Below are 27,137 nucleotides of genomic sequence, written 5' to 3' on the forward strand. Positions count from 1 at the left end.
AATACATAATTGTGGCATTTACATGATGATGGTACTCTGAGTATATCATCATTTTGCCATCAAAATGCTGCCAAAATTGCTTTGTATGCTGCTGATTGGAACCCAAACTTTTTACCATTATGTTTGAACTTCCTGTTTACATTGTCCTGTTTTCGTTGTCACACCATTATTACATTTCCAGTAGTGCATCCCTGATTTTCATATTAATGAAATCATTATACTCTAAATAATCACCCTGCTGCCAGCATCTTAGACCCTGTTCACATATTTTACAATGAAGAAATAATTACTACATTTTGACTATAATGGTACAGATTTGGAAGTGTTATTTCCTTCACACTTGGGAGCTATCAGGTAATCATTCCAGGGAAAGGGTTTGCATTAAATTGGGAAACCTGTAGGTAATGTAGCATTATTCCACATCTGAATATTATGACCTTTCAGAATTATGTGCAATCTAGATCACTATAAAAATGATGTGCAAGCTATTGTATATCAGTGTCTAAGCTTTGCCTAAATTTCACCTAACAGTATCGCAGTATAAAAATTAATGCTTCTTTTTGCCCAAGAAATTGAAAAGGTTGGAAGAAGTTATTAAGCATGGCTCAGTTGACTGGTGTCTTAAAATATATGTAAAGCATTTATCAAAACTGTATTTTTACTAATGTTAACACCTAAGCCATTGGTTGATGGTATCTCAATATATAAATTGGATTTCCTAGAACTTGGACATCAATATTTCATGTGATTAGCATACAAAGAACCTCTGTATAACAGTTTCACAAGTTTCACAATGCAATAATAATGAGTTGTAAATTCATGGCAGCAACAACAAAACTTAGCAACCTATGTGTAACAGTCATCATATTTCACAGTTGCCTGAACAGGGACAAATAAAATAATTACAAAAAGCAGATGATTTCTGTCATCAGCTACAGGGAATGACACAGGCAACAATGAGAACTTTGGGAGGACTTACAAATTCTCAGATTTCCTCTCTTAATTTCCCAAGCAAACTGACTTTGTATCTATCTTCATCTGAAGGTCTTGTCCATTCTAGAACTACACAGGCCTACTAAAAAGAGGCTTGGTTTTGGATGCTTGTTCTATCAAAGGTTGTTCCCTTTTGACGATAATCATATAACAAGCAATAGCCACTATAGTTGGGGATTAAAAAACATATTGGCTATAATCTGTTTCCAAATTTCTATAAACCACTCAAGTGAGTTTTTGTTTTATCCAGTAAATATATTAATAAAGCATTTCAAAGTGTATCACATTTTCATAGATGTTCATGTGAATGTCAGTTTTATCAAAGGACCTCAGGCTTAGAATTGTTACTGAATATTGCTCCATTTTATGCATGAAAATCACAATCATCTATGTAGTGGACCAATATTTTATTTCAAGAAATAAACAAACAACTGTTTGCATATCTGGCTTTGTGAGCAAGGAATGGAAAATTTCTGGTTGGTTAATTGGTTTGCTTCAATATGCTAATTAAAATCACTTTTTCTTAAAACATTCTCTTGCTACAGCATACCAGTGGAAAAATAATAGTTGCAATGCCTCCTCTGGAACCCTGTAAATGTGATGCTGCTTGCTTTAGTGTCTCTCTGGGCAATATTTCAAACTGCTAGAGTATTAGTATAATACTCAGTATTAGTAGTGTAGTGATAAATTTTAATATGCAGCAGTTCATTAGGACAGTCCTCCATCCCCTTAGCTCATCACCATAAGGACAATACAAAATGCAAGCAGCTTTTTATCTGTTAGTAGCTTCTTGATCCTTAGATGCCAGGATCTTGTCAGGAAATTGTCAGCATTATCAGTGCATTTTTCCAATTGCATTCATTGTGTCAGCTGCGATTACTCCTGAGCTGGTGGGATTTGGCAAAAGCTATTTATGTTTTGTTTTATCCCATCTTGATTATAGGATTCTATTCTTTGCTGGACAAGAATTGAACAGTGTCTAGAAACTTCAATTGATAAAAAAGTTGGAAGCTAAACTGCTCACCATTGGACATTCCAGGATAAACTGCTCCCCATACTGAGTAACCTACACTGATTGCCATCTTCTCCCAGGCATAATTTAAGGTGTTGAGGTTCATTTTTAAGCCTTGAAGAGCTTGAGGTCTGACTATCTCATGTTGCAAACCTGTCCAGACAGTAGGATCAGTAGGAGAGGCCCTTCTGAATCCCCATCCTGCCCCAAATTACAGAGACCCATTACTTTGTAGGAAGGCAACCTTCCCTTAAAGGAAGTGGTCCTGACTCTGGAATGTACTTTGTATGGCTTTGTGTTTAATCCCATTCTCTCTGTCTTTATGAGCAGCTGAAACACACTTTTTCCAACAGGCTTTTATTTCTTAATAATTTTAACACTGGTTTTCATCTTTGATTTCTATTTTCTAATTGTTGTTAGTGGTCTTGAGTATTCAGTGTGAATGAAAGTTGAGATATAATCACATAAAAATACAGTTAAATAAATGAACACTCCTAAATGCTACACAGCCTGGAATTCAACTGATTATGATCAGCCAAAATAATAAGTGCTGGAGCGTTGCTCATCCATTTTTGTAATCTGCTATCCTACAGAGCACCATAACTATGATGTTTTGGAATTGTAGTACAACAGAACTTCCTGCTGTTGCTTGAGCATTTAGGTAATATATGTTTCCTAATTCCTATCACTGAATCACTGTAATTACCAATTGACTGTAATATTTTTATATGGTATACAAAATTACCCTTGGATAAATTTGCAGTCATTGTATTAGAATTTTTTTCAACAAAAGAATACCAAAACTTTGAAGAAAAAATTATTATACTTTGTCATATGTCAAAGGAAACTTAAAGCAAAGTCAGAACCAGAATATGTCTACCTATTTTTTTTTTATTTTGCATTCTAGGCAAGGCAGAACATAAAGTACATTAAAATAAAATCCTGGCAGGAATCCCAGATGACTGATTGGTAATTAATTTTTATCATGAAATTCAGATGTACTTTTCTAAAAAAATGTAGACTTTCATTTTCAGAATGAAATTATAAATTATCATTCATAAATTGTTTTGTGACTAATGTATAATGCTATTTCAGTTGTAGTCCAGCATGACCTTTTATGCATGTGTAAGGAATTTTGCAAATGCAGCATATACCAATATACAAATTGGGAACTACCAATATTCTAGAAACAGCTTAAATTAAAAGGGCTCTGAGAGCTCCCATCATGCACCCCAGATATAGATATATATAAGGGCAATAATAACTCAAACAATATAATTTACTAGAATTTCCTATGAAACTTTGAAATCATTTTTATAATTGGAAATTGAGATAACTGGTTTTATATATACAAAATATTTTAGTCAATTTTTGTTGCTAATTCTTAGGGTTGAATTCTACTTACCAGAAAAAGGTAGATGTGTGTTCCAGTTATCCCAGATCTACTTTTTTTCACATTCTATCCAGTTCCTTTCCTTTTGAAGAATAAAATGTGGGCCTTCCATCAAACAATATGAGGTTGGTTTTATCAGTAGGGCTATATAATGCAATTGGATATGAATGGACATTCCATTGCAACCAAATGGCAAGACACACATTTGATTAAGCATCGACAGACATAAAAGAGAAAGGTTTTCCCCATCCCTCTAAGAGAGTACATAATTTCAAAGAAAGCGACTATCTGATTTTTGTTACTTCTATATGCGTGTGATATTTTTCAATTTGCAATAAAAGAAAGTCAACTGCATAGCTGTGAATGCTGTTAGGAATTTAGTTTTGTTGTTATTTCAATACAAATTGACCTAATTTTCATTTCCCAAAATAATATATTCAGCCTCTTCTTTAGCTCTGTAATCAGAAGATGGGTACTTTGATAAATGTTTTGCTGAAGACACAATACAGTAGTACCTTGGTTCATGAACGTAATTCATTCCACGATTCTGGTCACGAACCGAATTGGTCGCAAACCGAATCAAATTTCCCCATAAGGTTCAATGTAAATAAGGTTAATCCGTTCTGACCCCTACGAATTTGGGGCCAACTGATTTTGGTCACCAACTGAATCAAATCTTCCCATAAGGTTCTGTGTAAATAAGGTTAATCCGTTCTGAAGCATGTGTATTTTTTTTTAACCACGAAAATATGAAACAAAGTACAGTACAGTACAGTATGAAGAAAGAGAACACTAACCTTGCTTGAGGCGACTTCTGGTGTGGAGGACAGGAAGGCAGGTGGGGAGGCGGTTATTGTTTGGAGGGAGAGTCCCCCTCCAAAAGGACATCGGGGAGATCTCCTTTAGGGGTTTCCTCTCTTCTTTGTCTCTTAGCTGCAGGCTGCGTTTTGGTGAAAAATCTGTCTAATGTCACATGTTTTTTCCTGTGCTGCATAACCTTCTGGAAATGAAAAACCAGTAGTGGCTTAATCTTCAGCTTGGTGCTTGCGTTTGCACACAGCAAAAGGTTCAATCTGTCCTTCATGGGCTTGTGCCCCGGCAGTGCCTTTTCCTCCTGCGTGATATAGGTTCTGTTTGGCATCTTCTTCCAGAAGAGCCCTGTTTCATCGCAGTTGAACAGTTGTTGAGCGACGTATCCTTCCGCCTTCATGAATTCTGCGAATTCTTTCTTGTAGGCTTCTGCAGCAGCCTTGTCAGAACCGGAAGCCTCACCATGTCTTGTCACACTGTGGATGCCACTTCTCTTGCAGAATTTATCAAACCAGTCTCTACTGGCTTTAAATTCTTCACTTGTTGCGGTTGTAGAGGGGTTTTTTTTGCAGTAAATCACTGTGCAATTTCCTGGCTTTTTCACAGATCATAGCTTCACTAACGCTATCACCTGCCAGCTGTTTCTCATTCAACCACACTAACAAAAGTTTTTCCACCTCTTCCAGCACTTGTGTCCTCTGGTTGGTTAACATCGTTACTCCTTTTGCCACATCAGCTCCTTTGATGGCATCTTTATTCTTCAAAATAGTCGAGATTGTCGACTTCGCCATCTTGTACTCTGAGGCCAGATCAGTCACATGAATACCACGCTCATGCTTTTCTACAATTTCCTTCTTCAATTCAATGGTTATTTTCTTCAAAACCTTATTCTTACCATTCTTGCTCTGCACTTTCTTTTTACCACCATGCTTGCTCTGCACTTTCTTTGGAACCATGCTAAAAAGCACACCAAAAAGCTTCACAGCCAGTGTCTGTCTGCGACCGCGATCTCACCTACAGGAAGCCACGACCACGTATCAGAGCAGGGAAGATGGCCGCGGGTCGTGTTCATCACCCGATGAGGAGTTTGCAAATGGAAGCAAAATTTTGCGAACGCTGCTGTTCATGAACCAAATTGTTCGTGAACAGAAGCGTTCGTGAACTGAAGTATTACTGTATATTGTATTGTATTGGTTTGGTTTTGAAGTTATGCAATCAAGAAACAAAACAAGATTAATCTGATAAGCCTTGCTCTTCACAAATATATGAGGATTTCCAGGAACCACTCATTGCTTTCAAGGTATTTACAAAGCAATCATTATAGAATTTTCCCAGGTATTGATGTGAAATTGAATAGTCTGTAGCTCCTCAGGTCCTCCCCCCACCCCCTTTACCCCAATTTTTATTATATATTACCCAGAATTTCTCAAATATAACTGCCAGATTTGGGGCCAAACAATTAGCAAGATCCTTTAACACCCTAGTATACAGTCCACCTAGCCCTAGAGATGTGAACTCATTAAAGTCATTAGGTATTCCCTGTCATGTTCTGTCAAGCATGAGCTGGGATCCTGCCTTTAAACTAATTCTTCACAACCATCTACTGTATTGGAACATACAGTATATCATCTTCACAATGAAAAAAAAATATTTGAGTCAGAATAGAAGCTTAGCCTTTTCTTTGATGTGTTTCCCTTTGCTATCTTTATGGAGTAGCTGTGTATTCTTTTTCTTCCTTTTATTTTGAATCTATAGTATTTGAAGAAGTCCTTTTTTATGTTTTTAGCATCCTTTGTTAATCTCAGCTCACTGTAAGTGTTTGCTTTCTTGGTTTCATCTCTACAAACCTGCTACTTATATGAGCTTCTCCTTGGCAACTTATTCTTCTTTCTACCATATCTTTTTTTAAAAAATAATAACTTTATTTTAAAAAGGAACAATAAAAACTAACTAACACTGAGAGACAGAAGAAGAAAAAGAAAATTGAAAAAAGAAAAAATGGTAAAGATCAAAAGTCCAGAAAAGGAAAACAGAAAAACAACAAAAAAGAATTGACTTCTGACCCTCCTTGGAACAGATAAAATAACAATATACATCCAACTCTTACTCTAAATTTAAAACATAATTTCCATTATTTCTATTAACAGATATTATTTCTAATCATCAAATCCATACAACATAATTTCATTTTTTTTTCTGTATCTCGCAAAAAGTCCAAAAAAGGTTTCCAGTTAGCATTAAAATTAGACAATGTCTTATCTCAAATCAAAGCCAATTCCATCAGCTTTACCATCCACTCTTCCACTGGAGGTAATGTCTTATCTTTCCCCACCTGCACATATAAAGGCCTTGCTGCTGTTATCATATATAAAAACAAAGTTCCATGAGTTTTTTCCAACTGTTTATCCATCAAACCCAAAAGGAAAGTTTTGATTGAATATTAATCTTTAAAATTTTCTGTATACAAATATGTATCTTATTCCAGATTTTTTTTGTGTTTTTACAACTCCACCAGATATGACAAAATGTCCCTTCTTGTTGTTCACATTTCCAGCATACATCTGAAGTATCTTTATCTGTTTTTCTGTCAACAAGTCCCAGTGATACATCATAATTAACAAGCATAGTCCAGCACAAGAAACTTGTTGGAAAAGACAAACATTGTTACAACAAATGTGGTTGCTTAGAAAAATAAATTTCTAACAAATAAATCTTCCTTTTTCACTGTAAATAATTTGTAAGTCTTTTTAAAATTCCAATTCTCATCCAGCTTTTTGCAAATTAATCACTTTCAAATTAAAGCTCTGTTTCTTCTTTTAAAAATAGAGTCCCCAAAATAAGGATAAGCCCCAAGAGAATTACTTATCTGTTGGAAAGGAAGTTGAAAAATAGTTATAATCTCTTAAACTGAAAAATAGTTATAATCCACAGTGTTTAGAAATGAAGTTCGGTCGGCTCTAGGGCATAAAAGGCTACACTGCAGCTGCAAACAAAGATGGATGCCCCTCCTCCCAGCTGCTCAACCCAAAAGCCATTCTCAGAGGCTTTTATTGCTGTGATTAGCTTTTGAGGAACAGCCATCCAGGGGGCAGATGGGTTGATTTCTTGCTTCCTCCTTGATCCAGAACAAGTTAAGCAGTCAGTGATTGCTGCCAGCCACCGATTATCTGCGATGTGGTCTCCAGTATTTCGAAGATGCCTAAGCCTCCATTAAACCCCACCGGAAGTCCCTTCTTTCTACCATATCATTACATCTGGGATTTGGGATTCTTCATAAAACTTCACTAAGCTTTTTTCATCAGACACATTGGCTTTTTCTGATCTCTTCCACTTTTTCTTATTAGAATTTTTGTGCTCTGAGTATCTTCATTTTTAGGCACCCTTTCCATCTTGAGCTTCTTTTCCCATTAGCTTCTTCTAGAACAGAATCCTACATATGGCTGTGTGTGAAAGGATGAGTCTGCATTACTTTCTCTTAAATTTCAGCATCATATTATCATTTTCTCACAAAGTTAGGATTGTGTCAAGATTAGGATCAAGTCAAGGATCCTTTGTGCTTTCTCTGATTTCTGAAGGAAAAAATTGTCAACAAGTTGGGATCTAAATTTCCTGGAAGGAACTTACTTAACAGAGTTTGGCCCAACAGATACCTTGGTAATTGTGAAGGACCAAGAAGTATCCTTACTTATTTTTTAATGAAATTTGGAAGCTATTCAATTCCAGAATAATTCTGTGCAGCTTACACTAAAAAAGAAAAAAAGGTTTATCTTATGTGTCCAGATAAGCACACTCCTTATAACATAAAACACAACTGACAAACACCCTACCACAAGGCCTGGAAGAACAGTTTGGCTTGTGGAGCAACAGTGTCACATGGACATACTAGGCATGCTCAACAGAGAGCTATATTCTGGACCAGATGTAGTTTCCAAATGGTCTTCAAGGCAGCACCATGTAGAGTGCATTGCTACAGTCCAACCATGAGATGATTAGAACATGAGTGACAGTTTGGCCTCCCAATCCAAATTGGGCACAACTGGCACACCAGATGTAGCTGGGCAAAACCTCTCCTGGCTGCAGCTTCCACCTGCTCTTTAAGCAGGAGTTGTGAGTCCAAAATAACCCCCAGATTGTGCACCAGCCTTGAGTGAGGGAGCACAGCCCAATCCAAGACTAAAATGGAAAGTCCCCTGATCGAGTAGGCCCCCCAAATCAATAGCCATTAGGCTTTGGCAGGATTGAGCCTGAGTCTGTTCCTCCCTATCCAGACCTGAAAAGCCTCCAGTTACTAGGATGGGACATTGACAGCATCACTTGGTTGGTCTGAGATTGAGATCTGCAACTGGGTATCATCTGCATATTGAGGAAACCGAACCCTGAAGTGATGGATGACCTCCCCCAGAAGTTTTTACAGATGTTAAACAGGAGGGGATAGAGCACTGAGCTTTGAGGCACACCCAAATGAGGGCCCAAGGATGCAATCTCTTCCCCTTGTCAACACTAACTGGAACTGACCACCAAGAAACATGGTGCCCTCAACTCCCAAACTCCTCAACTGGTCCAGAAGGATACCATGATAGGCTGTCTTGAACCACACTGAGAGATCAAGAAGCACAAGGATGGACGCACCATCTCCCTCCCGGTTCTGCCAAAATTCTTAGCAAGCACAGCCAGTACTGTCTCCATGCTAAATCCCTGTCTGAAACCCAATTGAAATGGGTCCAGATAAACAGGTCGAGATCATTTTTCCACCTCTTCAAATGTTCCAATGAATTTATGTACTGCACATAAAAATATGTTCAGGAAAATTTTTGACAAAAATATTCATATTAGGACAAGATGCATTAAAAAGGAATATAAATGTGTTTACAAAAATGTATATGAAAATGCACACTGAATTGCACGCAGACTTTTAAAAAAACTTTTTGTAAATTGGTGCATAAATTTAATGGAATGCATTCTTGCTTGCAAAATTACATATTTTATAATCCATCAACCCAAAGATAGAACATGCAGCTGCTTGCCAAATTATTTTGCATATTTCTAATGTTTCTTAGCATTAGAGAGATTGCCATTCTTTTTTAAAATAATTACTCCATTGCCTTTTTAATTATCATATATTAGAATTAGAACCATTGATTAAAATGTAGAATGCAATGTGTTATAGAGAAAAAGTCTCACAAAACTGATTAGTCTGAAAGCTAACCCTTCCCAATAATATCATCTTATTATACTGTAAATGATTAAGAAATGAATGAAGATACAATTTTAGTTTCATTCAGTTTTTTATTTTATTCTGTTTCTCCATCAGTTTGCTTTGCAAAAAAAAAAAAACTTTTTGACACCGTAAGCCTTTTGTGTTCATTTTTGCTTCATGAATGGATCAGGGATTGCCTCTTCAGAAGGAGGAGCATCACAGCCACCTTCAGGGCTTCTGGGAACTCCCCCTTCTGGGGGAAGTTTCTGCTAAAATCAGAATCTATTAATAATCACTGAGATTAAAATCATAACAATTGTAATTAACACCAAAAACTGGCCCTGTTTAGCTAACAGCCTTTAAAAACGTGTGTATTATACCATCAGCATAACTATCTCCTGAAATGAAGTAAGAAACAGCTCATTATTCATTCAGTTTTCACTTTTGAAACAAATGCTCTGATTTAAATAATCCTTACACTGGGCAGTTAAACTGCAGCCAAAACAAACATACCAAATACAATAATATTGTATCATTAATTGCAGATTGTGAATTCTAGTTGAGCCTATCTGATAAATCATATCCTAATTATTTTTAAATTAAAGAGAACAAAAGATGTGTAAAATCAACTGTATAATCAGGCCTAGAAAATCACTAATTTTGTTTTTCCATGCTTTTCAAAATGCCACTCTAGGTAGCGTGATCATAAACTAGCAGGCACAATAAGACTTCCTGCAAAAAAATCTAAAATATTTTAGATGGCTAAAAGACCAAAAATATGTTTGATTTCTCTTCATTTAGCATCAGTTAATGCCACTGTAATGGAGTACAGGTAGTCTTCCTTTAGCCACTGTTTGCAGTTATGACAGTGATGAAAAAGTAACTTTATGATCAACCCTCGCATTTACGACCTTCTCAGGTCTATAAAGCAAAGGATAGGTGAAGGAAGATCATCAGCACAGTTGCGGTTTCACTTAGTGACTGCTTCACTTAATGACCAAGTTGCCAGTCCCAATTGTGGTCACTAAACATGGACTACCTGTATCAATTTTTCTATCTCACCTTAAATTATTTTAATGGAAAGAGAATAATGTGGTTCTATGATGAAACAAATTGCAAATTAAGAACTTTTACATATATGGACTGCCTTAGGATGTGGGAGGAGGGTGAAGCTTTTTGAAGTGATCTTACTTTTTGTCCATCTCAAATGCAAACCAAAAAAACTCAGTAATATATAAGCCAACCAGAAACACCAGAACAGAAATTATTGGAGTGCATTCCCTTGTTTCAGATTTACAGAATTATAGCAATTCAGTGTTTTTGTTTGTTATGTGCAGCAAAGTTTCTCTTCTTGTAAATAAATGATCTCTGAATTACACATCTGCCTTTCATTACAGTGGGTCAATTAAGATATAATATTGCTTAAACATGAGTTTATGTGGGCTGCACAATTGTGTATCTTATCCCACAATTTCTGAACTCCACACTTCAGTTAACTGTCATTTTAACATTGTTGTTAATCTAGATTTATTTTCTTGATTAAACCATTTTAAGCAATTTGTAATGTTCTCTCTAAAACTCACAGTTGCCCATTCTATCCTGGCGTTAAGTATAATTTTCATACTGGATTATAATTCATATAGTTTACACTGGTATTGCTGTTCTGCTGTTTAAATTTTCATGTATTTCAACTTTCTCACTTCCTATACCAGAGGCAAAAAATGAAAATGGGCACAAATGTTATTGAAAATTGACTCAACGGGTAGAATAGTTCCATTATCTGCAGTATAAATTCCAATTCTGATTTTATTTATTTATTAAATTTATTATTGCTGCTCACTCCAAAAGACACCGGGCAGCTTACAATATCCAAATACACAATTAAGGCCCTTGCACAACTCCATTTGGTGCACCAGCTGCACCCTTTTCTAGCCTGGGCAACCCTTTGGGCAGTCACTGATGGACTAGTCACCTAATGGCTTGACTACTGCAATGCTGTCTACATGGGGTTGACCTTGAAGAACACCCAGAAGCTTCTGTGACAGCGTGACCAGTAATGAGCAGAACTCAGTATGTTCATTTAACCCCTTTGTTCAGGAGTTACACTGGTTGCGTTTGGTTCCATGTGTTTTTCAAGGTGCTGGTTGTTACCTATAAAGCCCTGAATGGCATAGGGCCTAGTCACTTGAGGGACCATCTGTCTCCCATAACATCTGCATGGCCAATTCAATCCTGCAGGATAGGTGCACTCAAGGCTCCTTCAGTTAAACAATGCCATCTGTTCAGACCCCAGAAGCATGACTTTTCTGTAGCAGAGCCTGCCCTCTGGAATGATCCAGATGGCCCCCATTCTATGTACTCTTGCTTAGAAGAGCTGTGAAGACTTGGCTCTTCACCCAGGCCTTTGACAAGGGAAAGTGAGATTCTTCACTTCATCGCACATGCCCTCTTTTATTGTAAATTTTTATGTTTTATTGATTATATAGTAATTTCTTTGCTTTATTGTTGTGAGATGCCCAGAGTCCTTGAGAGTCAGGCGGCATACAAGTTTAATAAATTATTTTTGGTCTCACAATCAGCCAGATGTTTAGACTGGATTTGACATTTTTATCCACCTATGGAGTCCTTCCCAAGGGCCTGGATAGGCAGATGTTGTTGTTTGATGGTGTTAAAGGTATCATCGCAGGACATAAGCTGTTCCAAGTAAAGCTGCCTTTTGCAATTGGTGATTTTGTCAATGACAATAGTCTTCAAGTGGAACTCTAGATGTTTTGCGATTGCACCCAGGGTGCCTATTACTGTTGGTACTATCTTTGCTTTCTTCTGCCACAGTCATTCATTTCTATTTGCAGGTCTTAGTATTTTGTGATTTTTCTCCAGTTCTTTCTCTTCTCTTCTGCTGTCTCCAGGTATTGCAATGTCCACTATCCAGACTTTTTTTTATCTTTCTTATCAATAATTGTTAAGTCTGGGGTGTTGTGTGCCAGGTGCTTGTCTGTTTGAAATCTAAAGTCCCAGAGCACTTTAGCCTCTTCATTTTCTATTACTTTGTCTGTTTTGTGGTCCCACCAGTTCTTGCTTGCAGACAAGTGGTATTTCTTGCAGATATTCTATTGCACCACTGTTGTTACTTTGTCATGCCATTGTTTGTAGTCAGTCTGTGTGATCTTCTTGCAGCAGCTAACTAGGTGGCCCACTGTTTCTTAGCTTCCTTGCAGAGGCAGCATTTGCTGTCTGTTGCTGTGTTCTCAATTCTGGCTTTATATACATTTGTTCTTAATGCTTGGTCTTGTGCAGCCAGAATTAGCCCCTCTGTCTCTTTCTTCAACTATTCTGTTCTTAGCGATTGCCAGGACTTGTTATCTGCTTTGCCTGCTAGTGTTTTGTGTGTACGTCTGTGTGTGTGTGTGTGTGTGTGTGTGTGTGTACACTTGTAATACTTTGCCTTGCCATGTTTCTTTTCTGTTCTTCATTTGGTCTTTCTTTTAGGGCAGTGTGGTCTCTTCAGTATTCAGTAAGCCTTCATGGTATGCTAGCTTCAGTGCACCTTCTTCACTGTCCTTCAGATAGTCTCACAATGCCCTTTTCCCTTCTTCAGCTGTCTCGTGTACTTGCAACATTCCATGCCCACCTATGGTCCTGGGTAAGTTGAGTCTGTCAACATTGCTGTGTAGATGAAGGGCATGATTCATTGACCTTCCTAACCAGGGCTTCTAGTTCTGCTTGAGTCCAGTCCACTATTCCAGCTGTGTATCTAATGACTGGATAATTGACTTGATGGTATTTCCTCCACTGAGTTTGGACTTTAAGATCATTTTCCATTCTCATGAGGTATTCACTGCTATGACTTCTTGACTTCAATGTGCTTGAAGTTGTCAGGTTCAAGGATGTCCAGGTATTTGTAGTAATCTTCTTCATCCAGACTCTTCATGTTATTTCTATAGGGCATCCTGATTCTTTCAGTTTTCACAAACTTTTCCCTTGTTGCTAGTAAAGGTGGCACATATGTCCAGTCAACATTGCAATATCATGGCTGTATATTTGGACAGTGATGAGCAGTGATTCTATTTCAGATGGTGTTTTTCCATACAGTTTCAGATTGTCCATGTAAAGGAGGTGGGAGACCCTGGCAGATGTTTTTAATGTTTGATAGCCATGGCCTGACTTGTTCAGTATTGTTGACAGAGGAATCAATGCAATGACAAACATTAGTGGTGATAGTGAGTTTCCTTGAAAGATTCCACTCTTGATATTAATCTCTCCCAATCTATCACCATTGACCAGCATCTGTGTCTTTTATTGTGCCATTGATCTTTGCACAAGGCTTCTGATGTTTCTACTGACTCCTGTTATTTCTAGGCACTTGATTATCCAATCCTGTGGCAGGGAGTCTAATGCCTTCTTGTAATCAATCCAAGCTTCATTCAGGTTGGCCTTCCTTCTCTTGCAGTTTTCCAAAATTATGTTGTCAATTAGGAGCTGATCTTTTGTTCCTCTGCTGTTTGGGCGGTTTCCTTTCTGCTCAGGGGGAAATAACTTGTTTTCAACTAGATGCTATTGGACTGCATCAGCTACAATACCAGTTAGCAATTTGAAAGTTGTTGGTAAGCAAATACTTGGCTTGTAGTTGCCTGGTGCTGCCCCTTTTGTTGGATCTTTCATTATCAGGTAGGTTGTGATAGATGTCAACCAATCTTCAATTTCACCTCCTTGCAGTATATTGTTAAACTGCTTGGCAATGAGTGGGTGCAGACCAGTCAGATGTTTCAACCAAAAATTGTGCAGTTCATCTTCACCTGGTGCCGACCAATTCTTGATCTTCCTTGCCCTTTTCTCCACCATTTCTGCTATTACAGTGGTACCTCAGGCACAAACTTAATTCGTTTCGCGACTCTGGTCACGACCCGAATTGGTCGCGACCCGAATCAAATTTTCCCATAAGGTTCAATGTAAATATGGTTAATCCATTCTGACCCCTACATATCTGGTCACCAACCGATTTTGATCACGACCTGAATCAATTTTTCCCATAAGGTTCAATGTAAATGCGGTTAATCCGTTCTGAACCGTATGTATTTTTTTTTAAACCACAAAAATATGACACAAAGTACAGTACAGTACAGTATGAAGAGAGAGAACACTAACCTTTCTTGAGGTGTGGAGGACAGGAAGGCGGGTGGGGAGGTGGTTATTGTTTGGAGGGAGAGTCCCGCTCCCTACAGGAAGCCACGACCACGTGTGTCAGCAGGGAAAATGGCCACGGATCCTGTTCGTCAGAGTTTGCGAACGGAAGCAAAATTTTGCAAATGGTGCTGTTTGTGACCCGAATTGGCCGTGAACAGAAGCATTCATGACCCGAGGTACCACTGTATTACAAGTACTTTCATTTCAGCTTCTTTTTTATTCTTATTTACCTCCTTTATCCAAGCTGCATTCTTGTTGTATTTATTTGGGTTGTCCCTAGCTTTTTAAACCACAAAAATATGACACAAAGTACAGTACAGTACAGTATGAAGAGAGAGAACACTAACCTTTCTTGAGGTGTGGAGGACAGGAAGGTGGGTGTGCCCAGAACTGCACTGTTTCTTCTTTGTCAGGTGTTCACTGGTTCATTGCAGTCTCTCCATTGATGGATTGGAAACATTTCTGATTTAACTGAAATTGGAGGTCCTGTCTATAGTGCACAATTTGAGCTTTGTATCTGCTTATCTTCTTGGCTATGGCTGTTATTTCCTGCTTTATTATTTCCAGTGCTTCTTTGATCTTTCTTGTTTCTAGGTGATATTTCTTGATCAGGTATTCTTATTCTTCAGCTTCTCTTCTTTCATCTGTTCTAGCTTTCTTGCATTTGATCTTAGCATGCTGATCTTATTTTCCAACCTAATCTTCCCTTTTGGTGGTGCACTGTTTGGCTTTTTTTCTTGTTTGTTGATTTTGCATCCAAGGTATTCAATTATAACTGCAGCCATGCTGTACATTAGTTGGTTTGTTTCTTGCAGTATGCTGGTGCTTATGTTTGATATTACAGTATTGTTATCTTTTAATACTTGTGCTAGCTGTTTCTTTGTAATAAGTTTCAATGCAGGCATCCTTATTCTGTTTTTTTTGTTTTGTTTTGTTTTGTTTTGTTTTGTTTTTTTGTGCTGTTCTAAATGCCCAGTTATTCTTTGTTTCAATTCCTCTTGTTTTTAGTTAGAAGGCTTTGCTCTTTCTGAAGAGAAGGCAGAGGAGAGAATGGCTGGTTTGGGAATTAAAAAAATTCAGTAGCTATGCTGGCTTCCTCTACTGCTGATTCCCCCTGGTTTGCCTCTAGTCTGAGCTACTTCTTGCAAGGCTTCAATTTCTTTGCCCTGGGTAGACCTTTGCAGTTCTTCCAATTCTACTTCTGTGAATACTTTATTTCATATTATAAATCGACATTGATCTGCTAGCCTCTGTTCTGTTATTTCTGATTCTGGGATGTTGTTCTTTCCAGAACTGGTGTATTCTTTTCAGATATCCTCTTCTTGTTGGACTTGATTTGTAATAGCAGATCATTATTTGTTTTCAGTATTCGTATATTTGTGACAGGTAAACAGCTTTTCTTCCAGTAGTCCTGCAGCTGCTGGCCCTGGTTGCTCACCCAACTGTCCTGAGTCCTGTAGCCCACTTGTCTCCAGATGTCTAGTTTGACTCTCAGGTTAAAATGGCATCACTGGAATTTTCAGTCATTCTTTCTTCACCCAGGTTTCTTCATGCCATCTCAAGTTTGTTTGTTTTTTTTAAATGGGCAAAAGTTGGAAAGGGATAAGACAATCTGCAAAACCTTACTCTTTTGCTCCTTCCAAAAATAAGTTGTCCTAACAAGAATTCTGAGCATTATAGTGCTCAGAATTAACCTGAATCCTAGCACAGTTCTTGTTGACATGGGCTGATGAGACCTGTCCAGTATGGTTGAACTTCTGGCATAGCTCTCATCCTTCTCGGAGCACATAAGCCCCACAACCACATCAAGGTAGTACCTCACTGATGGATTATTTATTTATTTATTTATTATTAAAACAGTTAAAAACATTGGGGAAAAGTCATGGGAAAATACAGGATTCAGGTTAACATCAACTTGCAATAGCTTTTTGTTTGTTTGTTTTAAATTAGATCAGTTCAAGTGTGTTTATGAAATTATAAGAATTTAGATTAGCTTTTTCCAACCTGATAATCTCTAGATGTGATGGCACTATAATGCTCAGAATTCTTGTCAGGACAACTTATTTTTGGAAGGAGCAAAAGAGTAAAGTTTTGCAGATTGTCTTATCCCTTTCCATCTTCTGCCCATTTAAAAAAAAAAAAAAAAAAAACTTGAGATGGCATGAAGAAACCTGGGTGAAGAAAGAATGACTGAAAATTCCAGTGATGCCATTTTAACCTTAGAGTTAGACCAAACTAGATCAATGTTAAGGCAAAGGATCTTAGATATTGTCAGGCCTAGCCCAAGGAACTCCAAAAGACCATGTAAATTCCGTCCAGCAATGTTTATTAGCTACAACCTCTAGCAAGAATCTTCCCAGACTGAAACCCCAGCTCCCAAGTAATGCCAGCCACAACATTGTGAATTCCTCAGGGAGGTGCCAGTCTCATCCTCTTATCTTTCCCACGTGCCTCAGGAGATGAAAGAAAATGTTTTTCTCCCTGAGTCTGGCCTTCATAATTCCATTCCATCACAGATATAGAAGGCCAAACAGAAACTGCTGCATTTTCTCATAATATAATTGCTAATAACCATATCTTAACACCCAAACCAGCTTCATATACTACAGTCCCCAAATTCAGGAGACCCTTATCTCTAGCCCAATTTAAAGTCCTCGACACAGCTGTTTTGGAAGGGAAGTATAGGAAAACCCCATATGAAACCTGATATTGTCCCTGTGACACGGGTCCCATAGAAACCACAGCCCATGTTCTTTTGTATTGTCAGCTCTACAGGGATATTCACCACCAGTTGATTACCCCCCTTTTATTTAAATTTCCAGGGCACTTTGATAATTTTTATTTGCATTACCTGATAAACAACCAAGATAAATATATTTTTCTAAAAGTAGCAAAATTCTGCTACATTATGTGTGAGCTTCACCCACAAATGGTTGCTAACAGTTATTGATCTTAGGGAATAATTTTGCTTTGTTTGTTTTATAGAATGTACTTTTATTGGTCAGTGACCAAAATAAAGTTTCTGTCTGTTTGACTGAAAATTGTCTCTCTGAACAACCATCAGCAAGAGCTTCCTTAATCAAAAACCTTCTATGAAAGGAAAGAGTTCTTTGATTTGTAGAAAGGAGCGACTGGAATCAAGCCAGAGTGACTATTAAGGGAAGACAAATCTTTTTAAAGAGCTGCTGTGCAATACATAGGAGCACATACAAAATCATCCTTTGGAAGAATTTTCTCAGCCCTAGATACTATTATTTAAAATGGCCAAAAATATGCAACTACTGATATCACACTGTATAGCAATGCCTCAATTGGTTTTGAATAAATACGTATTCAGAATTGTTGTGAAGTTATGCAGCATCTATTCTGCTGAGTTTGTACAGGCTTGCTCAAACTCTTCATTTTATGGAAACCATTAAAATACTGTGAATGGCAATCAAATAATAATAAAACATATATATTCCCATCCAATCTTTTTAAAAAATTTAACCACGAGACTATTTTACATATTTATTTTTCCTTACAGTGTATTTTCAAGGTATTATTTGATATTATTCTAATGAAGGGGTAGTTAAAGTTCTTTGAATGAACCTGGATGCAAAATATACGAAAGGTCAGATAAGAAATTGTTCATATTGTACCTCTCTTTCAATGCATCATAGAAATGCTGGGTGATTTTGTTCTTCATCCTCACGTTCCACTGCATTTATCAAGTCCACATTTATTCTAGCCCTTCAGCTCAAGTATGATGAAGTTTCAAATCTTGGTAATAAACTAATTTGAAATAAATATCATCACCCAATTCTGTCCCAAGTAACATCTGGTACAATCAATTTCCTTAATTTGCATTTTGACCTGAATTCTGAACTGGGACAAGAATTTGGGATGTTTCAGAATATTATATAGCAGAGTAACCTCACACACTGTGCACATGTGTGGCACATTTACAGAATTTCTACATGTGCAGAAAAAACATAGCTTAGTAATTGTGTAGCTGCTTTCTAAGTAGAACTGTAGTAGTCCTTGGTATTCATGGATAGGGTTAAGAAACACTTTGGTCTCAATCCTGGGAAATGTTGCCGTTAGTTTGGCAATAGAAAGGCTGCCCAATGCTAACACCATTGCTGGAGGCAGAAATCAGAAGGAAAACGCTAGCTCATAACTTGATCCCATAGAGTGGCTTAGTGCCATTTTAGGTCTTTGTAAACAATCAATTGCCTTGGGGGTTTTTTTGTTTTTTGTTCTTTTTTTTAAAATTTCTTTGTTGGTTTTGTATCCCAGGTGAATGGATCTGGTTGGATTCTATATTAGAAGAGAACTAAACTATGAGGCATGTGTGGTGTTTCTACCTATTAAGTTGAAAACTAGGGATGGTAGAAGGTTCGGGGATGAATTGAAGCTCTCACGAGTTGCTGCTTTAAGGCTTTAGGCTTGAATTCTCAGTTTCATAAGAACTGAATTTTGGTTGTGTCATGCAGGGCTTGGAAGTATGAGATGGCAGAGGTCCTATAAATGGTAATCTTTCATTCAATAGAATTGAAATAGTCACATCCCACTTGTTTATTGCTGAAGCTTCAGGCTTTACGGGGCTTGGAAAAACATTTTGTCATATTAGTTCTGATTATCCATTAGGCTGGCATGCTTTTGCTTTTCTTGGAGTATTTTCTTCTCCTGGACTGGACCAATGAATGTTGACATTAACTAGTACATTGTGGCTGTTGAATAAATTGTTCCATATTTCATCACAGTTTTAACTGAAGGGCTAGGATATTCATGGACAAAAGTCTTCAGTGTGGAGAGAAGTTTGAAGCTTGCTTACCTTCCTCTTCAGCTGAGAAAGGTTCCCAGAGCAATTTAGCAAGACAGCCTATGCGTTCTAAAGCACATGACACAAAAGAGAAAGGGAGAAAAAAAAACACCTTAGGAATTAGTTGTTAATCACAAAGTTGTTATAGCAATTAGCTAAATAGTTTGTTTATTTTATATTTGTTTGTTGTGAACATGAAATTTGAAATTTTTCAACATTTGTAGAGATTTCCAGGTGGATCTTAATGAAGAACTGATCCAACCAGCACAGTTCAGGCATTTCATCTCAAGAGGTGACTGAAACCTTAGTCAAGGTGTACACCTGATCCTCAGGAACTTCCCAAATACCCTCTGAAACCCAGCAGGGTCCATCAGGCACCTGAGGCAGATCAATTGAATGGTTCCTACCTCCCTGCAGCAGGGAGCAGGTATGAAGACCTCTGAAGCAATCAAAGAGTGATCTGCCCATGACAAGGGAGAAATAGTAACATCTGCCAACTCCCGATCATGTTGACAACTCAAGCAGAGAAGCCATTATTTGATGGAGGCCAGTTCAGTAGCAGCAAATCCATCTATTCCCCAGAGCCCAACTTTACAAGAGTATCTCACATCTGGTTATCTGCAGAGTAGCACCTCTGAAAGGCACAAAAATATCCTGAGTGACAATAGCCACTTTTCTGGCTATCCTAGTGTGTTTTCTAGGCACACACACAGATACCCAGAAGGCATTGGAAGGGCTTTGAAGTATCTTTGTTGAACAACAACCACTGCAAGAAGCGCTTGCAGAGGGCTCTTTATGTAAGAGCAAAGCTCCTGTAAAATGAGTTGCCCAGGCTTAGTAGGTGAATAATTTTAAAGGAAAAACTTCACAGCTTGGTATCTATACCAGTTTTCTTGAGCACCTCAAAGTGAGGGATGGGCTCAGCTACCCTTCAGCACTGTCTTAGCTGATGCACATAACCTTCTTCAACAAAGCTGAATGTATTTTTTACCTACTCTTTTTTTTTCTTCTCATATGTAGCTAAGATATCTTAAAGTATGTCAGAGGAAGCTTCAAGCCCAAATAATAAAAAAACAGAAAGATCACTTCTGTGCAAAATATACATTCCAGGGAAAGTAATTTGATTTGTCTTCTCTGTAAGTAGCCTCCATTACAGATGACAACAAGATTATATTGGATAACATACTTAAGTATATTGTGATAAACACATTTCTTAAAACTTCATGTTTATTTAGAAGTAAATCTTTGGAAGTCATATAGGAAGTGCATATCCAAATAATGCACAAGATTGCATCTTATGAAGAACATCTTGAACATATCCTGAAGAAAAGGCCTCCATGATAATATAGTCTGCAGCTGGTATCTTGAAGTATTCACAGAAAAGCACACATTTCAATGCCATTTTTTTCCAGTACAGCTAACATATCAACAAATGTTTGAATGTGGAAGATTGTAGGAGTTCTATGAATTAGGATTTTAATTATTGTTCAATTATTCAATTGTTTGTAACTCTTTGTGATCTGATTAACATCATTTCACCAGATTGCTTATCAGTAATTACTTCTTTGAGTGCTTGCATCATCAAGGTTAGTATTTAGCCATCTTTTTCCTCTCTTGGCCTCTTTTTCAGTTACCTTTGACCTTTTCAAGATCAAGGTCTTCCCCAATACGGTGCCTTCTCATTTTGTGTCCAAAATATTTAAACTTTAGCTATATTATTAGAGCTTCCACTGGGCAGTTTAGTTTTAATTCATGTAGTACTGAATGATCTGTTGTATTCCAAGGTGTTCATTACTGTTTTCTCTAGCATCCCAATTCAAAAACATCACTTATTCTTCTGCATTTCTTCACAGCCATATGCCACAATAGGGAAAATCATGGCCTTGAGAATATGTACCTTGGATGACAGCATGATGTTTTTCATGCTTTAATTTTTTGTCTAGAATTAATATTACAAGTTATTTAGCACTGTCAAAAGAGTTTATATAGCAATTGCCTCTTGTATGGAGGCAAAAGTTATGTGAAAATATCAAATACAGCTCTAAACAGAAATAAGTCTAAGGAAAACTCAGAATTTTGATTTTAATTCTATTAGTGAATTGGCAAGCTTATTTGTCATATGCACAGTCTAGGCAAAAGATGTAAGGGCCTTCACAAATTTAGATTTCTTTTGACAGTTAATATTTTAAATGATAGCCTGCCATAATGTTTAATGCTATGCATGCCAACTTGCCATAACTTCAGAAAAGTAAAGCTATGCATCAAAACTCTAACAGAGAAGTAGGTGCTTTATTCTTCCTACACCAGCTTCTTCCCTTGAGGCTTCTCCCTTGAACTTTTTCTTGTTCCACTTGGTTTATGAATGCATCTAGAGAAAAAGAGCTCTAGGGAACAGATGTAAGTGAAAAGAGGCAAGTGGGCAAAGAATTAAACATCTTCCATTATCCACTTATTGGCTACAACTTTTCCCACACTGCAACCCTTTTGTAGCACTTAGGTTTCCTACAGACCTTTTTGTTCTACTTTCACTAATATTGAGCAACCTTATTTTTGTTATTTTTGGAGAAACCTAAAGTACAGCAAGAAAAAAGTGGGATGCTGGATTCAACTTTAGCCATATTTAGAGATGATCCACTGAAATCAGTGACTAACTGAAGGTCTTTAAATTGGTCTACTCTAAATATTACTAACTTGGATTGAGTTGTTTGCATTCACTGCTGATTCATGCAATATGTAAAAAGCAGTCGAGTATGATTTTTTTTACTTTGGGTCAAGCTAAAGGCCTATATTTTTAAAATCCAAATCAAAAAAGAAAGAAAGAAAGAAAGAAAGAAAGAAAGAAAGAAAGAAAGAAAGAAAGAAAGAAAGAAAGAAAGAAAGAAAGAAAGAAAGAAAGAAAGAAAGAAAGAAAGAAAACCAATAGACTAACAATAAACTTTGATTACTTTAAAAATAAAGGATACTTACCAGAATAGAGCCCAGTTTTGCCCCAGCTTTCATGAAATGCTTTTTAATAAGATAAAAAACCACCAGACTCATTTATCAGGTTTAGACACATACATGCTGCATTCCCTGCTAACACTAAGGACACAAAATTAGCTACTAGTTACTTTGAACACATTTTGTCTAGTATGTCATTAAATGTAACCAAAACCCAATTGTAATGACACACTCAGAATATGACTGAAAGGAAATAGCTATTTAAAAACCACCTGTTATGATATGTAATTCATTTAAAAGACATTACAGTAAGGAGGATAACAAAATGTAGAAAGTAAAAACTCAGGGTCAAAATGTTTGAAAAAAATATATTTTCTATTTCAGTTTTTACTTTTGGCAAACAGAAGACATCTACAGTTTGTTAATTTGCTAGACAATAATTTTAAATTGGTTTAACTGTTCAATCCATCAATCAGCATGATGGATTCATTCAAAATTAGGTTCTTTTTTGTGAGTCTTATTTTCAGGTGAACATGCATAGTACATATTGTGCACATTTACTTAGAGTTAAGCTTGCTCAGCCAAATGAACTAGCATATTTACGATTATATGTAAGGTTGTGTACTGAGATGTAAGCTTCACTGAACCTGAGCAAGTGCACAGAAGATAATCTGCATAGCATTAATCCTAAACAGAGTTATGTAGCAGTAAATAGCACTGCTTTTGTTGAATATATAAGAGACATTTGTTGAAGTTTCCCAGTTTCTATTCTTTACCACCTCTGATAATACATACTGGATGGCAATAGATATTGTGGGGTGGGGGATTTCAACTTGATTTGATGATTCTGCTCATTTTAAAGGTACTGTATTTTCTGTCAATTTGAAGTAAAACTTCAGAGAATCTGTGCTATTGATCTCCTAAAATTTGGCTTTCCGTTACTGACAGTGGATCAGCACCATCTTGTTGTCTGCTGCAACTGTTATATTTACTTTTACATATTCTATTTGATTTTTTTCTTTTAATTTGCAATTGCTGAAATCCTAGATCATAACAACACTGTAATTTATCTTATCTAACACTGATCATCTACATTCTAATATTTAAAGCTAAAATGAGTTTTTCTACAATTTCACCTTTTCTTTTCTTTAAATAAAGTTTAAGTTTGTCTATACCCTCTGAGATTGATTTATCTTCAAGGAGAGAGGGCTAATGCCTATAGCCATATACCCTGATGCTATAAGATGGAGCTATAGCAATTGTGTCTGTGTGTGTGTGTGTTCACTTTTACACAGTAATTGCCAGAAAGTAACATAGGTATGAGAGCTATATCGGGAAGATGCCACTAGAGTAAGCATGAGAAGGAGGAAACAATGAGGAGTGGAAGAGAAATGGAAAAGAAAGTACTCACTGATGGGGGGTGGAATTAGTACCAAGTGATTTTGCTGAACTTATTTAAGCTGAAAGGTTTGAGAATCCTTTCCTCAACTATGTTTTTTTACAAGATACAACATCTGGCCATTTTTGGGACTGGGGCCAGTTTCAAAATTCTGCTGTTGGTGAGTTCAAAGCCTTAGCTATCCAAAATACTTTTTGCCTTAAAAACAGCAGACTTTCATATCATATCACAAACTGGTTTTGAAACAGCTCTCAATTTCAAAAGAACCTTGTTATGTGACAAGCTGGCAATGATTGCTGCTATTTGAAGGCCCTTTTGGTGCATAAAATTAATATTTGGACATAATTTTAATACAACTACAATTTAGTAATATTGTTGAGTATACATCATATGATTTATGTAAAATAATGATATTATAATCATAAGAAATACAAGGAGATATCTGAAATTATAGATATCTGGACTACTAAAACAGTACTGGGAACAGATTTTGTTTCTAATCAAACCAGGAAAGAGCAGAAGTTTGTGATGCTACTATTCAGTAATCACAAATGTTACATGAAGCTGACAAATAAGAGTAGGGAAGACATGGCACTGGATTTGATAATATAGTGTCTGATAACTTTAGAATTATATTATTTTACATTACACATTTTTAATATGAAACTTTATTAGAAGCATAAGGTCACTTTACATTCTTCAGTCTGATAGCAAAAAATAGTATAGATACAGAAAAGTAAGATATTGAAACAAAATAAGAAAATAAAACATGCACTTTGAACTCACACAACTTTTTAAAAAAGATTATTTATTTAGAGAATTTATGTAATCCTAAGTGGCTAAGTACAATCTACTATATATGTATACACTATATACATATCTACATGCACACATCAGAACACAAATACAAAATTAAAAATAATCATACTACAATAGCCAAAGCACCACATGGAACTCGTGACACAGCTACGCACGTATAGGGTTCACCTAAAATCCTGACCCAATGTCTGGGGGAACAGCCTGGTCATCATACCCTTCCTGAAGGCCAGGAAGGTTGGGGCCCTTTGGAACTTAGGGGGAGATAGGCAGGTGTTCCATAGGGCAGGTGCCATTACAGATGGATCTGATTTCTTAAAGTATCTAGCTCATACGCAGACTAATACATAATTGCAACAGCAACAGAACTGAATGCTGAATATTAGCAATCACTAATAAAACTTAGTCACTAAAGATCTGATTATCATGACAAATATTCTAGAGTTGTCAATATCATTACTGTTTATCACATAAAAGCGTACCTCAACAACAAACCCATGGCTTTCCTTGATTTAGGGCAGGAAATCAGGGCATTTCACATATTTTGAATTTAATCTTTCTTCAGTCCCACCCTACATAGCCAGAGTCAAAGAACCATGGGATTTATGACCCTAATGCTTGAAGGGTTCCAGCTTGATTACTCCTGATTTAGGGAAATGGCTTATGATCAGATTTGGGCTACAAAGCTTATGTAGGACTGCATCATATTTTAATTAATTGTTTATTGTTTTGATGCACCATATTTTTATAAAAAGTAATTGTCTCCTTGAATTTTCAGAACTTCTTTCAAATAGTTAGCAACCTTCTGGATGAAGAAAACAAAGAAAAATGGGAAGATGCACAGCAGGTAAATGTCTCATGTGCTGTTGACATTCCTCCTTTTCTGATTGTTGTTGATACATTAGTCAAAGAACCTAGGAGTTGCCTAGCCCCCAAGGCCTCCTGTGCCTCTAGTGACAATGCATGTACTCAGTCTTACAACACTCACTAGGATTGGTCAAATTATAGGTTTTGAGGCTATGAATAATTGCTAGCTCTCATAACCCTATAGGATGAAGGGCAACTTAACTCTATTGGAAAACAAGAACTCAGGCTTCATGCTCTGCCTGTAGAAAATTGGTGGTAGGACAAATCAATATTTGGTCTGATCCATCAGTGCTCTTTTCACATATTTATATGGACATTAACATTGGAATTGACAGAAGTTCCCTTGTCTGTCTCAACCTTAGTGTATTTGCACATATTTAATTCAGAATGCTTAAAACATAACAGAATAAGATTGGTTATCTGGAAAAAAACAACCAGTTTTCCACAAGTTATCATTAGATGAAATATTCATTGTCTGTTATAAACCATATATGCATATTTTATGACTTATGAGATGATATATTTAGCAGGAGGACTTTCAGAAATCCTTCAGTAGGACTTTAGGATGATATACCACACTGGGTTTTTAAAGACATATTTTAAAACAGCTAGCACTGAGTGAGTGGCATGCATCTAATAATTTGGTAATTTCCTTAGATTTTATAGCACAAGATAATTATTTAAAAATGTCTCCACCTTTTTCCAATAGCAAAATCTCTGAACACATAAATATGTAAATTTTATATGTAAACTTAGCATGTAAAGGCCAAATCAAAAATAATGCTCAATTAACTATTTGCTGCTTCATCTTTTGGTTTAAGAATAAAGAGCAGGTACAAGGATGATTTTTTGTTGAGATTTTAGCATGTGGAGAGAGGTGACATATTTTTTTCCCCAACCCCATACTTAATTGCCTCCCCATAACTGCTGTCCATGGATGGGAAAGTCAAAATATTATTCTTTTTATCATACATTTAACACCTTTTCCATTTGGTTTCTTACTAAAAGATAGCTTGCATTGTAATCACTGCAATTTATACATTGAATCAAAAATAACAGTTACTAAATTCAGCAGGAGACTCAAGCAAGTCCCTTCTTCTGTCCCAGTAGGCTCTCATTTAACCCTAAGTGTATTCCAAAAGGTCTCCTACCTTTCAATGCAGATATGGGCGTTCATTATAGATGTTTCTGGGGAGGACAAGCTTGATCCATGAGTAGCATGTTCTATTGATGAAAAGGAACCTGTTCTAGGTTTCATTCACTTTGTTATGATGGTGGTGATTATTGTACAAACTGGATTGCATCTGAGGTCCTACAGTTACTGAGTGTGAGTTTTTTTTCCCCTCCCCCTTAAAGATCTACCAAGGCTCCATAGAACTAATGCAGGTGATTGAAGATTTTATACACATTGTTGGAATGGGGATGATGGACTTTCAGAATTCGTACTTAATGACTGGAAATGTAGGTAAGAAATAGGAATGTCTTTTACCACATACATATTTTAAGCTTTCTTAAAAATTCATATCATATAAATATTATTTATGTGATAAATAAGATTGAGATCCATCCTCTGTTCCAAATCTATTTTTTTGTATTGGTCATCAAAGCATGTGTATTCTGTTTCCTTTTGATGTACATCTTCGAAAGTAAGTGTGGTTATGCATTAAAATAAACTTTCTATTCTGACATTTTATCCTGCAATGATTGAAAAGTAGGTGA

The 27,137-nt window shown here is 36.7% G+C and overlaps 2 protein-coding genes across 17 annotated transcripts in view; one reads left to right on the forward strand and one right to left on the reverse strand.

The window, feature by feature from the left end:
* The window catches only part of ADGRB3 (adhesion G protein-coupled receptor B3), a 498,176-nt gene that overhangs the window by 216,933 nt on the left and 254,106 nt on the right, over positions 1 to 27,137 (forward strand). Inside the window, exons 11-12 of the mRNA XM_088137454.1 lie at positions 25,330 to 25,398; positions 26,775 to 26,883. Of these exons, the coding sequence (XP_087993580.1) occupies positions 25,330 to 25,398; positions 26,775 to 26,883 (178 nt within the window). The remainder of the gene's footprint in view (positions 1 to 25,329; positions 25,399 to 26,774; positions 26,884 to 27,137) is intronic.
* The window catches only part of LOC148217043 (uncharacterized), a 194,899-nt gene that overhangs the window by 28,618 nt on the left and 139,144 nt on the right, over positions 1 to 27,137 (reverse strand). For 7 of the 16 annotated variants that reach the window (XR_015795571.1, XR_015795577.1, XR_015795572.1 and 4 more), the window contains one exon: positions 19,409 to 19,465. The exons of 3 other annotated variants lie outside the window; for them this stretch is intronic. Coding sequence is in view for 3 of the 13 variants with exons in the window: in XM_088137555.1 (XP_087993681.1) it covers positions 19,444 to 19,465 (22 nt within the window). In the remaining 10 variants the exon portion in view is untranslated. Of the gene's footprint in view, positions 1 to 9,436; positions 9,675 to 19,408; positions 19,466 to 27,137 lie in introns of those variants that run through there. 6 more of the 16 variants (XM_088137508.1, XM_088137501.1, XM_088137553.1 and 3 more) reach the window with 6 other exon arrangements.

This window comes from Python bivittatus, unplaced genomic scaffold (genome assembly GCF_059951505.1).
Source record: "Python bivittatus isolate LINGU-HERP-01145 unplaced genomic scaffold, Pbiv_v1 ctg000020_np1212, whole genome shotgun sequence".
NCBI lineage: Eukaryota > Metazoa > Chordata > Lepidosauria > Squamata > Pythonidae > Python > Python bivittatus.